Raw genomic sequence first — 15,592 nt, 5'->3', positions numbered from 1 at the left:
ACTACTACTACCACTACTACTACTACTGCTACTGCTACTACTATACTACTACTATTCTTGCTACCACTACTACTACTACTACTACTACTACTACTACTTCTACTACTACTACTGCTACTACTACTACTGCTACTACTACTACTACTACTACTACTACTGCTACTGCTACTAATACTGCTATTACTACTGCTACTACTGCTACTACTTCTACTACTACTACTACTACTACTACTACTACTACTACTGCTACTACTACTACTATTTCTATGACTACAACTACTGCTACTACTACTGCTGTAACTACTGCTACTACTACTGCTGTAACTACTGCTACTGCTACTACTACTACTACTACTACTACTACTACTACTTTTCTTGTTACTACTTGTTACTACTAGTACTTCCAGTGCTACTGCTTCCACTACTACTACTGCTGCTACTACTACTGCTGCTGCTACTACTACTACTAATACTACTACTATTCTTGCAACTACTACTACTACTACTACTACTACTACTACTACTGCTACTACTACTGCTGTAACTACTGCTACTGCTACTACTACTGCTGCTACTACTACTGCTACTACTACTACTATTCTTGCCACTACTACTTCTAGTGCTACTACTACTACTACTACTGCTGCCTGCTACTGCTACTACTACTTCTGCTATTACTACTGCTAAGACAACTGCTGTAACTATGGCTACTACTACTACTACTACTAGTGATACTACTACTACTACTACTAGTGCTACTGCTACTACTAGTAGTGCTACTACTACTACTACTCGTGCTACTACTACTACTACTAGTGCTACTGCTACTACTACTGCTACTACTACTATTATTATTGTTGCTACTACTGCTACTGCTGCTGCTACTACTACTACTGTTACTGCTACTGCTACTACTACTACTACTACTACTATTATTGCTACTGCTACTACTACTGCTGCTGCTGCTACTACTACTACTACTACTACTACTGCTACTGCTACTACTGCTACTGCTACTACTACTACTACTACTACTACTACTGTTCTTTCTACTACTACTACTTCTAGTGCTACTGCTACTACTACTATTACTGCTATTACTACTGCTACTACTACTGATGCTGCTGCTGTTAATAATAACCTGGCCAATTTGCATGTTTGAGTGTCTATGTGTGTAACATGAAGTGCGTATAGCCTTAATATTCATGATGATAATTGTAATCCATATCGTATCACCATCATAGTTGCATCATAATTACCTTTAACATCATTGAAAAACACATCCCAGCATTTCCATAGCAATTGATGTTTCACATGATCATGAAAGAGACCTTGCATTACTTAAGAGACGGCTTCACTACAGTACAAATGTATTCCGTACAATATGTTATTATTCCCCAAATGTCCCTGTTCTGATATCTTCCCATGGCTTGTTGTAAACATAGATAAATATGTAGACAAAGACATAAAAAAGATAGATAAACAAAAACATATTCAATTATAGAAAAGTTCTCGACAATAGGGAGAGAAAAGAGAGAGAAGAGAGAGAGAGAGAACAAGTGTGTGTGTGTGTGTGTGTATGTATAAGTCCGTATGTGTAAGCGAGCATGTAATTGAGTGTGTGTGTGTTCATATCCACTTCATAGTGTTCAGATATTTTTAAAGTTGCCATACTTTCTTTTTTTCATAACCTGAAGTCCCTGTAGAATGTAGTACAGCCATGGTGTTATGGAGCTGTCTTTGAAAAGCTGTCCATCTATAAAGAGTTTGTCCACAATGAGAAAGGCACGCTTACCCTTCTCCCTCTGTTGCCTCTGTACTGGATACAATCTCTTACAACGTTTGTTTATCTCCCTTGGAAATGGATAATTGAGACTGAATTTGGTCTCTTTAAACTCCCTTCCTCTGCTTTTGATCAGCTCCTTTTGTTGGTAGTGTTCAAATTTTGCGATGTTCGGTCGGGGGACCCTTGGTCTTGTCACTCTGAGCTCCAAGTCTGTGCACTCGGTGGAAAGCCACCTTGTTTACATTCTCTAGGAAGCTTCAAGACGGATTGCATGAACTCTCTGATCGCCCCCTCCAGATTATTGGATGCGTCCTCGGGAATCCCAAGAAAATATTAGAAACATGTTTGACTCCGTTCCATAATTCCATTCCTGCCATTGCAATAAGCCCATCCTCCTATAGCTCCTCCCACCAGCCTCCATTGGGGACAGGGTTGTATTCACGAAACAAAACCGAGGCAAACGGGCTGAAATTTGTGGCAACTTTCCAATAAGAAACGCCTGCTTTGTTTTACGTTGCCAAAACGTTTTTTTTCAAAGCTTTTCTATGACGTGAACGAATGTATATGTCTGGTAAACTTGTTCAGTTCTTCTGCTTTGAAAGTGACGGCGGCAGATTGAAAAGAAGGGTGGCTGTCTCGCCACATGTGTTACGGCAGCTCTGATACTGATACTGTTACAGTGCCAGTTATATCACGCCATCGTTGTGAACTTGTAATCCTATTCGTTGGCACAAGGCAGGTAAGTGTGAGGTGGTCTAGTAAAACAAGTTGTATTGACACAAGCTGGGTTTATTTTGAACTGAATGAAGGATCAGTTTTGTGGGATCCTATTCCTCCTCGTCCCTTTCTCTTTCACCTCCTACTCTTGTCCACCACCTCTTCACTACATCTTCTCGTCCACCTCTTCTTCTCCTCCTCCTCCTCTTCTCATTTCTATGGATATGAAGGGAGAGTGAGTAAGTTGTTCTGAGACAGACACAAATAGAGGAGAAAATACTGCTGCTTTTTTAAACTTTATTAATTCACTCACTGACTTGTTTTCTCTCTCTCTTCTCTTCTTTCTCCCTATTCTCTCCTGCCACCCACTTCTCTCACTCCATCCTCTCTCTTTTACACCCTTCTCTTATTCAACTACATTCCATTTCTCTCTCTCTCTCTCTCTCTCTCTCTTTTGGTCTCTCTCTCTCTCTCTCTCTTTGTCTCTCTTGGCCTCTCTCTTTGTCTCTCTCTCTGTCTCTCTCTTTGTCTCTCTCTTTGTCTCTCTCTCTCTCTCTCTCTTTGTCTCTCTCTTGGCCTCTCTCTTTGTCTTTCTCTCTTTGTCTTTCTCTCTTTGTCTCTCTCTCTTTGTCTCTCTCTCTCTCTCTCTTTGTCTCTCTCTCTTTGTCTCTCTCTCTCTCTCTCTTTGTCTCTCTCTCTTTGTCTTTCTCTCTTTGTCTCTCTCTCTTTGTCTCTCTCTCTCTCTCTTTGTCTCTCTCTCTCTCTCTCTCTCTCTCTCTTTGTCGCTCTCTCTTTGTCTTTCTCTCTTTGTCTCTCTCTTTGTCTCTCTCTCTCTCTCTCTCTTTGTCTCTCACTTGGCCTCTCTCTTTGTCTCTCTTTGTCTCTCTTTGTCTCTCTCTCTCTCTCTCTCTCTCTAGTGAATGGGAATCCGACCAGTCAGCTGTCCACTCCTGGCTCGGGGAAATCACAAAGCCCCTCCCCTTCCGGCCCTGCTTCAGACCTCAGACCACGCAGGGTAAGACAACACACACAGACAGACATACAGACAGACAGACAGACAGACAGACAGACCCCCCATTCTCTATAACACACTCCTTCTATGTTCTCAGGAAAACAACAAGGCCCAGTCTACAGCCTAGAGTCACTAGAGAATGGAGAAACTACAAGTCCCACAATCCTTAGAGTTTCAGAAGGGTTCGACCCTTTGACCTGTAAACGCTGCTGCTTCAGGAATTCTGGAAATTCCCTGGCTCACGTTACAATTCCGATGATATTAGTTCCTTAATGATATTTCCTTGACTGTTTCTTTCCGTGTTGATGGTTTATCAGTGAAGATCTCCTGATGGAGAGGTTTCTACCTTCGGTAGTGTGACACCTCACTCCTTACATAGTGCAGTACTGTCAGTCACTTATCTCCTTTAGATACTTCCCGTATAGCCTGATAGTGACTGAAAGGTAGTGCACTATTTAGGGAATAGGGTGCCATGTGTCATCTAGCCACTGATACTGTACTAGAATGTGCTGTAACGGGAGCATGCAACTCAAGTGGAAGAATGACTGCGTCCACAATTCGCAACCTTTTCCCTACATAGGGAACTATGTCTGGGTGCTATTTTGGATCCAGCCAATGTGTTTCTCTAAGACATGAGGGAAGACCTACTGTTAAAAGGCTGTGATGCTGCGCTGTGGTAATTCAGATACTGATGAGGTTTTAATGCTGTCCTCAATCCCAGGCCTACCTCTTTCACTGCAGCGCTTTCGTGTGTGTGTGTGTGTGTGTGTGTGTGTGTGTGTGTGTGTGTGTGTGTGTGTGTGTGTGTGTGTGTGTGTGTGTGTGTGTGTGTGTGTGTGTGTGTGTGTGTGTGTGTGTGTGTGTGTGTCTGACGTGCAGAGTTTGATTGATATGGTCAGGCATGACTAATCGATCGTGGAATTTGGCCCTCAAGCCTTCTAAACAATTAGTTGATTATTGATTAGGATGACCCACTCTCCTCTCCCCTCATCCTCTTTCCTCCTTTCTTCTCTTCTCCTCTCCAGAGAAACACACACACATATGCTGTAGCATGAATGTAGAGCCCTAAACGCTGTCTCACAGCCCCATTGACCTTTACTGAATGTAGAGCTCTAAACGCTGTCTCACAGCCCCTCTGACCTTTACTGAATGTAGAGCTCTAAACACTGTCTCACAGCCCCTCTGACCTTTACTGAATGTAGAGCTCTAAACACTGTCTCAGAGCCCCTCTGACCTTTACTGAATGTAGAGCCCTAAACGCTGTCTCACAGCCCCTCTGACCTTTACTGAATGTAGAGCCCTAAACACTGTCGCACAGCCACACTGACCTTTACTGAATGTAGAGCTCTAAACGCTGTCTCACAGCCCCACTGACCTTTACTGAATGTAGAGCTCTAAACGCTGTCTCACAGCCCCTCTAACCTTTACTGAATGTAGAGCTCTAAACGCTGTCTCACAGCCCCACTGACCTTTACTGAATGTAGAGCCCTAAACACTGTCTCACAGCCCCTCTGACCTTTACTGAATGTAGAGCCCTAAACGCTGTCTCACAGCCCCACTGACCTTTACTGAATGTAGAGCCCTAAACGCTGTCTCACAGCCCCTCTGACCTTTACTGAATGTAGAGCTCTAAACACTGTCTCTGAGCCCCTCTGACCTTTACTGAATGTAGAGCCCTAAACGCTGTCTCACAGCCCCTCTGACCTTTACTGAATGTAGAGCTCTAAACACTGTCTCACAGCCCCTCTAACCTTTACTGAATGTAGAGCTCTAAACGCTGTCTCACAGCCCCTCTGACCTTTACTGAATGTAGAGCTCTAAACACTGTCGCACAGCCACACTGACCTTTACTGAATGTAGAGCCCTAAACACTGTCGCACAGCCACACTGACCTTTACTGAATGTAGAGCTCTAAACGCTGTCTCACAGCCCCACTGACCTTTACTGAATGTAGAGCTCTAAACGCTGTCTCACAGCCCCTCTAACCTTTACTGAATGTAGAGCTCTAAACGCTGTCTCACAGCCCCACTGACCTTTACTGAATGTAGAGCCCTAAACACTGTCTCACAGCCCCTCTGACCTTTACTGAATGTAGAGCCCTAAACGCTGTCTCACAGCCCCACTGAACTTTACTGAATGTAGAGCCCTAAACGCTGTCTCACAGCCCCTCTGACCTTTACTGAATGTTCCAGCAGCTCTCTCTCTCTCTCTCTCTCTCTCTCTCTCTCTCTCTCTCTCTCTCTCTCTCTCTCTCTCTCTCTCTCTCTCTCTCTCTCTCTCTCTCTCTCTCACGCTGTGGTCAGTCAATGATCAGCCGACCAAGGAATGACTGAGTATCCTATTGGATAGTCAGTTAGGACTCCATAGTACTTTTGTTCAATGAGTAAAGAATATGAATCCCCATTGGTCAGCCAGTTATCTTCCAGAGTCCCGTTGGTCAGCCAGTATTTCCAGATCAGTGCAGGTGAAGGAGAGATAAACGAAAGGAGACAAGGAGAGAGGAAACCACTCTTGACTATTGAGATTCAGCCCACCGACTGTCTGTTCTACTTTTTCACTACTGAGTAACCTAGCAACCAGGACTCATCAGACAAGCACTAGTGAGAGCAAGTTGCTACAACTATTTGCATCTCTCTGGGTGTTCTGAGTTGGCCTCATAATATCACTTATTCAACTGTTCAGGCTTAGTGAAATCAGGAGAGTTGGAGTGTATTTCTGGGCTGGAGATTATCATTCAGCTGTCTTTGTGTTGCTGTGATACCCTGTAAGCCTCGGGAGCATAGCTGTGCTGAGGAATGGAGGGTCACAGATTATTATAGCCCACTTCTCTCTCTCTCTCTCTCTCTCTCTCTCTCTAGGCCCCCCTCTCTCCTCCCCTAACCTCTATGCCCTCCCCCCTCTCTCCTCCCCTCCCCTCTATGCCCTCCCCCTCTCTCCTCCCCTCCCCTGTATGCCCTCCCCCTCTCTCCTCCCCTCCCCTCTATGCCCTCCCCCTCTCTCCTCTCCTCTCCTCCCCTCCCCTCTATGCCCTCCCCCTCTCTCCTCCCCTCCCCTGTATGCCCTCCCCCTCTCTCCTCCCCTCCCCTGTATGCCCTCCCCCTCTCTCCTCCCCTCCCCTGTATGCCCTCCCCCTCTCTCCTCCCCTCCCCTCTATGTCCTCCCCTCTCTCCTCCCCTCCCCTCTATGCCCTCCCCCTCTCTCCTCCCCTCCCCTCTATGCCCTCCCCCTCTCTCCTCTCCTCCCCTCCCCTCTATGCCCTCCCCCCTCTCTCCTCCCCTCCCCTCTATGTCCTCCCCCTCTCTCCTCCCCTCCCCTCTATGCCCTCCCCCCTCTCTCCTCTCCTCCCCTCCCCTCTATGTCCTCCCCCTCTCTCCTCCCCTCCCCTCTATGCCCTCCCCCTCTCTCCTCTCCTCCCCTCCCCTCTATGTCCTCCCCCTCTCTCCTCCCCTCCCCTCTATGCCCTCCCCCTCTCTCCTCCCCTCCCCTCTATGTCCTCCCCCTCTCTCCTCCCCTCCCCTCTATGCCCTCCCCCTCTCTCCTCCCCTCCCCTCTATGTCCTCCCCCTCTCTCCTCCCCTCCCCTCTATGCCCTCCCCCCTCTCTCCTCTCCTCCCCTCCCCTCTATGCCCTCCCCCCTCTCTCCTCTCCTCCCCTCCCCTCTATGTCCTCCCCCTCTCTCCTCCCCTCCCCTCTATGCCCTCCCCCTCTCTCCTCTCCTCCCCTCCCCTCTATGCCCTCCCCCTCTCTCCTCTCCTCCCCTCCCCTCTATGTCCTCCCCCTCTCTCCTCCCCTCCCCTCTATGCCCTCCCCCTCTCTCCTCTCCTCCCCTCCCCTGTATGCCCTCCCTCTCTCTCCAATATGGTATTAATCTTCACAGAGTCGGTATATGATATTCCATCAGTAGCTGTCTGTCTCTCCTCTCTAGCTAAATTGTAGCAGACCGTCTGACCGTCCACTCACATTGAGCTTGTTTTTTAGGTTAGCTACATTATATAGAGTTCAGTGCGTTCCTGGGTACAGACAAGAAGGTGTATTTTTAGTAGGTCTTCTCTCTCTCTCGCTCTCTCTCTCTCTCTCTCTCTCTCTCCCCCTCCCCTCTCTCTCTCTCTCTCTCTCTCTCTCTCTCTCTCTCTCTCTCCCCATCTCTCTCTCTCTCTCTACATTATATAGAGTTCAGTGCGTTCCTGGTACAGACAAGAAGGTGTATTTTTAGTAGGTCTTCTCTCTTTCTCGCTCTCTCTCTCTCTCTCTCTCTCTCTCTCTCTCTCTCTCTCTCTCTCTCTCTCTCTCTCTCTACATTATATAGAGTTCAGTGCATTCCTGGTACAGACAAGAAGGTGTATTTTTAGTAGGTCTTCTCTCTCAAATTCAAATTCAAATTCAAGCTGCTTTATTGGCATGAAAAACATTGTGTCAATATTGCCAAAGCAACAATGTATACAATATGCATTGTAATACAATTATAAACAATAACAAATAATAATATAAAATGGCAGTAAATAATAATACAAAATTAAATATAAAAATAATAACAATAAAATAGTAGTAAAATAATAGTAAAATAGTAGAATGTAATAAATATAAAAATATAAATATGGAAAATGATTCTATAACTAACTTATAACTAAATAACGGTCATCTTCACCATTACATCAGTACTACAACTACTATCATCATTACTACCACTACTACCACCATCACTAAACTGTTATCATTACCATTACCACCCATACCACTACTATTTGGAATGATAAACAACAATAATAATAGTAATAACAATAATAGTTATAATAAGTAAGTTACTGCTTACTATGCAGATGTTATTATTCAGTGTCCCTCATGCTATGGAAGGCAAATACATATTTGTCTGCAAGAGGAGCCATTGCTCCTTCGCCCATGAGTATTTTTTGTTTTTCCTCTGGGTTTAATAAGTTCAAATTTGGAATAAATGTAGTCATTTCTGTGAATAAGGAATCTCTTTGTGAGGAATATTTATCACAGTAAAGGAGAAAGTGCATCTCTGTCGCTACCTCTCCTGTCGTGCAGTGACCACATACACGCTCCTCTTTGGGGAGCCATGTCTTTTTATGTCTGCCGGTTTCTATTGCCAATCGGTGGTCACTCAGCCTGTACTTGGTAAGGATCTGTCTCTGCTTCGTATCTCTGACAGAGTAGAGATAATCACTGCCATATGCATTCACTGCCATATTAAAGTTTCCCGATGCAGATATGGTCAGACCAAGGTAGGTGTAATTTGTAGTGTGTTCAATGATGGTGTTGTTCAGGGTGAATTTATATTTGTGTTTCTGACATCTGGTTTTCTTTTGGAAAATCATGATTTTCGTTTTTTGGAAATTTACTGCCAGGGCCCAATTATGGCAATATTGCTCTAGAATATTAATGTTCTGTTGAAGACCTTCTTTGGTTGGTGATAGAAGTACCAAGTCATCAGCATATAGCAGGTATTTCACCTCTGTGTCAAATAGTGAGTCCTGGGGCTGGAGAATGGTCCAACATGTCTGCTAATTCATTGATATAAATGTTGAAAAGGTTTGCACTCAAACTGCAGCCTTGTCTCACACCTCGACATTGTGAAAATAATTCTGTTCTTTGGTTTTTGATTTTTATTGCACATTTATTTTCTGTGTACATACATTTTATTAAGTCATACACCTTACCACCAAGCCCACTTTGGAGAATTTTGTAAAATAGCCCTTCATGCCAAATAGAATCAAATTTTTTAAAGTCAATAAAGCACGCAAAGATTTTGCCCTCTTTTTTTGGTGGACGTGTTTATTAATTAGTGTGTGTAAGGTGTATATATGGTCAGTAGGATCTCTCTCTCTCTCTCTCTCTCTCGCTCTCTGTCTCTCTCTCTCTTTGCCTTCCTCTCTCTCTCTCTCTCTCTCTCTCTCTCTCTCTCTCTCTCTCTCTCTCTCTCTCTCTCTCTCTCTCTCTCTCTCTCTCTCTCTAACTACATTATATAGAGTTCAGTGCATTCCTGGGTACAGACAAGAAGGTGTATTTTTAGTAGGTCTCTCTCTGTCTCTAAATGCTGAGAGAACAGTACCCACCCACACATGCACACACTCTAACAGTAGTATACTGCCATGTCCACTGGTAAACCGTATGACCTGCTCACATCATGCAGGTTCACCTTCAGACTAATGGCTTTTCCCTTCCAGCCACTCAGTAATGGATTATACAGTGTGTAGCCTAGCCTACATGGTCCAGTAGTTTATTATGGAGCCTTGGATCTACTTGGTTATGTGGGTTACATGTAGAGTAGAGCAGTATGGTTCAGTACAGTAGAGCAGTATGGTACAGCAGTATGGTTTAGTACAATACAGCAGAATGGTTCAGTACAGTAGAGCAGTATGGTTCAGTACAGTAGAGCAGTATGGTACAGCAGTATGGTTCAGTACAATACAGCAGAATGGTTCAGTACAGTAGAGCAGTATGGTTCAGTACAGTAGAGCAGTATGGTACAGCAGTATGGTTTAGTACAATACAGCAGAATGGTTCAGTACAGTAGAGCAGTATGGTACAGCAGTATGGTTCAGTACAGTAGAGCAGTATGGTTCAGTACAGTAGAGCAGTATGGTACAGCAGTATGGTTCAGTACAATACAGCAGAATGGTTCAGTACAGTAGAGCAGTATGGTTCAGTACAGTAGAGCAGTATGGTACAGCAGTATGGTTCAGTACAATACAGCAGTATGGTTCAGTACAGTAGAGCAGTATGGTTCAGTACAATACAGCAGTATGGTTCAGTACAGTAGAGCAGTATGGTACAGCAGTATGGTTCAGTACAGTACAGCAGTATGGTTCAGTACAATACAGCAGTATGGTTCAGTACAGTAGAGCAGTATGGTTCAGTACAGTAGAGCAGTATGGTTCAGTACAGTAGAGCAGTATGGTTCAGTACAGTAGAGCAGTATGGTTCAGTACAATACAGCAGTATGGTTCAGTACAATACAGCAGTATGGTTCAGTACAATACAGCAGTATGGTTCAGTACAGTAGAGCAGTATGGTTCAGTACAGTACAGCAGTATGGTTCAGTACAGTACAGCAGTATGGTTCAGTACAGTAGAGCAGTATGGTTCAGTACAGTAGAGCAGTATGGTTCAGTACAATACAGCAGTATGGTTCAGTACAATACAGCAGTATGGTTCAGTACAATACAGCAGTATGGTTCAGTACAGTAGAGCAGTATGGTTCAGTACAGTACTGCAGTATGGTTCAGTACAGTACTGCAGTATGGTTCAGTACAGTAGAGCAGTATGGTTCAGTACAATACAGCAGTATGGTTCAGTACAGTACAGCAGTATGGTTCAGTACAGTACAGCAGTATGGTTCAGTACAATACAGCAGTATGGTTTAGTACAGTACAGCAGTATGGTTCAGTACAATACAGCAGTATGGTTCAGTACAGTACAGCAGTATGGTTCAGTACAATACAGCAGTATGGTTCAGTACAATACAGCAGTATGGTTCAGTACAGTAGAGCAGTATGGTTCAGTACAGTACAGCAGTATGGTTCAGAACAATACAGCAGTATGGTTCAGTACAGTAGAACAGTATGGTTCAGTACAGTAGAGCAGTATGGTTCAGTACAATACAGCAGTATGGTTCAGTACAGTAGAGCAGTATGATTCAGTACAGTAGAGCAGTATGGTTCAGTACAATACAGCAGTATGGTTCAGTACAATACAGCAGTATGGTTCAGTACAGTAGAGCAGTATGGTTCAGTACAGTAGGGCAGTATGGTTCAGTACAGTAGAGCAGTATGGTTCAGTACAATACAGCAGTATGGTTCAGTACAGTAGGGCAGTATGGTTCAGTTCAGTAGAGCAGTATGGTTCAGTACAATACAGCAGTATGGTTCAGTACAGTAGGGCAGTATGGTTCAGTACAGTAGAGCAGTATGGTTCAGTACAATACAGCAGTATGGTTCAGTACAGTACTGCAGTATGGTTCAGTACAATACAGCAGTATGGTTCAGTACAGTACAGCAGTATGGTTCAGTACAATACAGCAGTATGGTTCAGTACAATACAGCAGTATGGTTCAGTACAATACAGCGGTATGCTTCAGTACAGTAGAGTTCTCTCCCTCTTTCCTCTCTCCCTCTCCTCATCTCTCCTCTGTTCTCTCCTCTCTATCTCTCCCTGTCCTCTCTCCAGCTCTCCCTCTCCATCTTTCAATCTCCTATCTCCCCTATCCATCTCTCCCACTCCTTTCTCCCCTATCCATCTCTCCCTCTCCATCTCTCCCTCTCTCCCTCGCCATCGCTCCCCTCTCCATCTATTCCTCTCCTTCTCTCCACTCTCCCCTCTCCATCTCTCCCTCTCTCCTCTCCATCTCTCCCTCTCCCCATCTCTCCCTCTCTCCATCTCTCCCTCTCTCCTCTCCATCTCTCCCTCTCCCCATCTCTCCCTCTCTCCATCTCTCCCTCTCTCCTCTCCATCTATTCCTCTCCTTCTCTCCTCTCTCCCCTCTCCATCTATTCCTCTCCTTCTCTCCCTCTCCATCTCTCCCTCTCTCCCTCGCCATCGCTCCCCTCTCCATCTATTCCTCTCCTTCTCTCCACTCTCCCCTCTCCATCTCTCCCTCTCTCCTCTCCATCTCTCCCTCTCCCCATCTCTCCCTCTCTCCATCTCTCCCTCTCTCCTCTCCATCTATTCCTCTCCTTCTCTCCTCTCTCCCCTCTCCATCTATTCCTCTCCTTCTCTCCCTCTCCATCTCTCCCTCTCTCCCTCTCTCCCTCGCCATCGCTCCCCTCTCCATCTATTCCTCTCCTTCTCTCCACTCTCCCCTCTCCATCTCTCCCTCTCTCCTCTCCATCTCTCCCTCTCCCCATCTCTCCCTCTCTCCATCTCTCCCTCTCTCCTCTCCATCTATTCCTCTCCTTCTCTCCCCTCTCCCCTCTCCATCTATTCCTCTCCTTCTCTCCCTCTCCATCTCTCCCCTTTCCATCTCTCCCCTCTCCACTTCTCCATCTCTCCCCACCTCTTTTTCGTCCCTCTTTTTTCTCTCTTTACCCCCAATCTCTCCCACTATCTTTCTCTTTCTCCCCATGTCTCCCCTCCCTCTCTTTCTCTCCTATACATTTTCACCTATCTTTCTCTCTCCCTCTTTCTCTCTGGCTCACAGGAAATTGGCTGTTGGTTTTCTCTGTGTCACACACACACACACACTGTAACATATTCTTACAGCTGCTGGTTAAACCAGTGTGATTTGTTTTTAATCCTCTCAGAGCTGCTCTCTAAACTACAAGACTGTTTTTTCTTTAAACTACAAGACTGGTTTCTCTTTAAACTACAAGACTGGTTTCTTCTGTTCTCTTCTAATCAGAACTGCTTTTAATTCTGGACTCTTGAGAGGGAAAATACACTTTAGTTAACGTGTGTGTGTGTGTGTGTGTGTGTGTGTGTGTGTGTGTGTGTGTGTGTGTGTGTGTGTGTGTGTGTGTGTGTGTGTGTGTGTGTGTGTGTGTGTGTGTGAGTTGGAATGCCATTGTATCGCAGTATCTCACTCTCTCGTCTTCCTCTCTCTCATCCTCCTCTCTCTCTCTCTCTCTGTCCATTCTTCAGTCTGTCATCAGTCATGTGTCATTGTCTCATCACCTAGAACACCATCCATTGAGTTGCATCCTCCTCTCATTCTCTGTTTGGTTATTTACATCTGTACAGGTGCGTAACCAGGTGCGTAACCAGGTGCGTAACCAGGTGCGTAACCAGGTGCGTAACCAGGTCCGTAACCAGGTGCGTAACCAGATAAATGTGGAGCTCAAATCCACCTGCACATTTGTGTGTCCTTGTTGTTCTTGCATCTGTTACTTTGTGTACATGTCTTCATCCACAATGTATCGTAATAGATGTTGTTTGTTTTTTAATGTATTGATGAAGCAATAAGAGAAACAGCAAACCAGACATAATCGCTCCCTCCAATCTCTCTCTCCCTCCAATCTCTCTCTCCCTCTCTCTCTCTCTCAATTTCAATTTTCTCTTTCAATTTCAATTATCTCGCTTTTTCCTTTTTGAAATTGAGAGAGAGAAAATTGAGAGAGAGAGAGAGAGAGAGAGAGAGAGAGAGAGAGAGAGAGAGAATTTACAGTACCAGTCAAAAGTTTGGAAACACCTACTAATTCAAGGGTTTTTCTTTATTTTAAAAATGTTTTACATTGTAGAATAATAGTGAAGACATTAAAACTATGTAATAACACATATGGAATCATGTAGTAACCAAAAAAGTGTTAAACAAATCAAAATATATTTGAGATTCTTCAAAGTAGCCAACCTTTGCCTTGATCACAGCTTTGCACACTCTTGGCATTCTCTCAACCAGCTTCATGAGGAAGTCACCTGGAATGCTTTTAACAACAGTCTTGAAGGACTTCCCACATATGCTGAGAACTTGTTGGCTGAAAAGGAAATGACAAGATGATAAAGAACATAAAGAAAAACCGTTGAATGAGTAGATGTGTCCAAACTTTTGACTGGTACTGTAGTATATATTCTCTCTCTCTTTGTCTTTTTTTCCCTCTTGTCTCTTTCTCTCTTTCATCTAATGTCTTGGTTTACTACAATCTCTGTTGTCCATGTATTTTTATTTTCTTTGTTTCTTTGTCGATTTTTTTTCTCTGATGTCATTTCATTTTCATGTGATTTTTATTTTCTGACCATTGATCATTGTTCATTATCATTGTTCATTATCATTGTTCATGTTGTGTCCATGTCAATACGGCTCTATGTTTGTTCTAGAAGGTGTAATTTAATCCTGGTCCTGGGGACCCAAAGAGGTTTCTTCCCTAGCGTACTAACACACCTAATTCAACTAATCAACTAATCATCTTTAGTTAATCAGGTGTGTAGTGCTAGGGCAAAAAAACTTGTATTTTTATAAAGTGTCACTTTTTGGGTCCCTAGGACCAGGATTGGGACACACTGGTTTATAGTTTGGGAGGGAGTGTAAACATTGTACATACATATAGTTGTCTCTCCATACTCATTCCCAAAACTCTGAGACATCCCACCACTTAGTATTAAATCATAGGTATTATTATGATGCGTGTCGTTTGTATTAAATACATCTACCTACATCAACAGTCAGATTTGTCTCAGTCTTTCCCAGAATTTCAAACCAAGTAGAATTACTTTCCCTGTGTGTGTGTGTGTGTGTGTGTGTGTGTGTGTGTGTGTGTGTGTGTGTGTGTGTGTGTGTGAGAGTGAGTGAGTGAGTGAGTGAGTGAGTGAGTGAGTGAGTGAGTGAGTGAGTGAGTGAGTGAGTGAGTGAGTGAGTGAGTGAGTGAGTGAGTGAGTGAGTGAGTGAGTGAGTGAGTGAGTGAGTGAGTGAGTGAGTGAGTGAGTGAGTGAGTGAGTGAGTGAGTGTCCTAGGAGTTCTTGGCTGATAGGAGTGTTTCAGTGAGATAGTTATTTTTCTGTTCCTCTTCTCTCCTAAAGCAGGATATTCCTTCCCTCCTTCTTCAGATACGTCTCTTCTAAGAGGTTTCACACACACACACACACACACACACACACACACACACACACACACACACACACACACACACACACACACACACACACACACACACACACACACACACAGACATCCTGTAGATCTGCATGAAATAGTCTTTATTTATTTATTTGAGTTGTAATTTTAATTTATGATGGATTTTGTTTTTGTTCTCCACTCCTCTACCTGTAGTTGAAGGTCCTTTAATAAACATGTCCTTTAATAAAACCCATCGATAAGGAGTCTATCACTTATTGATCTGTTGGGCTGTGTTCCCTATGTCGGGGTGTTCCACTTACGTCATCTCGGAGCATGTTGGGACAGGAAGTTCATCACAACGCTGTGCTTTCTGGGATACTTCTGGCTCAGGACACCACCTGAAACACATATACACACACACACACACACACACACACACACACACACACACACACACACACACACACACACACACACACACACACACACACACACACACACACCCAGCAGTCAGGTGATAGGAGAAATACCCTAATTTGGAAATAGATTAAAGGAGTTGCGGTTTGTTTAAAATAT

At 44.2% G+C, this 15,592-nt stretch overlaps 1 protein-coding gene across 3 annotated transcripts in view; it reads left to right on the top strand.

Moving 5' to 3' along the window:
* The window catches only part of dclk1a (doublecortin-like kinase 1a), a 182,713-nt gene that overhangs the window by 117,594 nt on the left and 49,527 nt on the right, over positions 1–15,592 (top strand). For 2 of the 3 annotated variants that reach the window (XM_045690206.1, XM_045690207.1), the window contains one exon: positions 3,421–3,518. In XM_045690206.1, coding sequence (XP_045546162.1) covers positions 3,421–3,518 — 98 coding nt within the window. Of the gene's footprint in view, positions 1–3,420; positions 3,519–3,612; positions 6,409–15,592 lie in introns of those variants that run through there. The other variant, XM_045690208.1, reaches the window with a different exon arrangement.

Source organism: Salmo salar, chromosome ssa11 (assembly GCF_905237065.1).
Source record: "Salmo salar chromosome ssa11, Ssal_v3.1, whole genome shotgun sequence".
Taxonomy (NCBI): Eukaryota; Metazoa; Chordata; class Actinopteri; order Salmoniformes; family Salmonidae; genus Salmo; species Salmo salar.
Note: the sequence above shows the minus strand (reverse complement) of the source record. Positions and strands in the feature narration are given on the sequence as shown.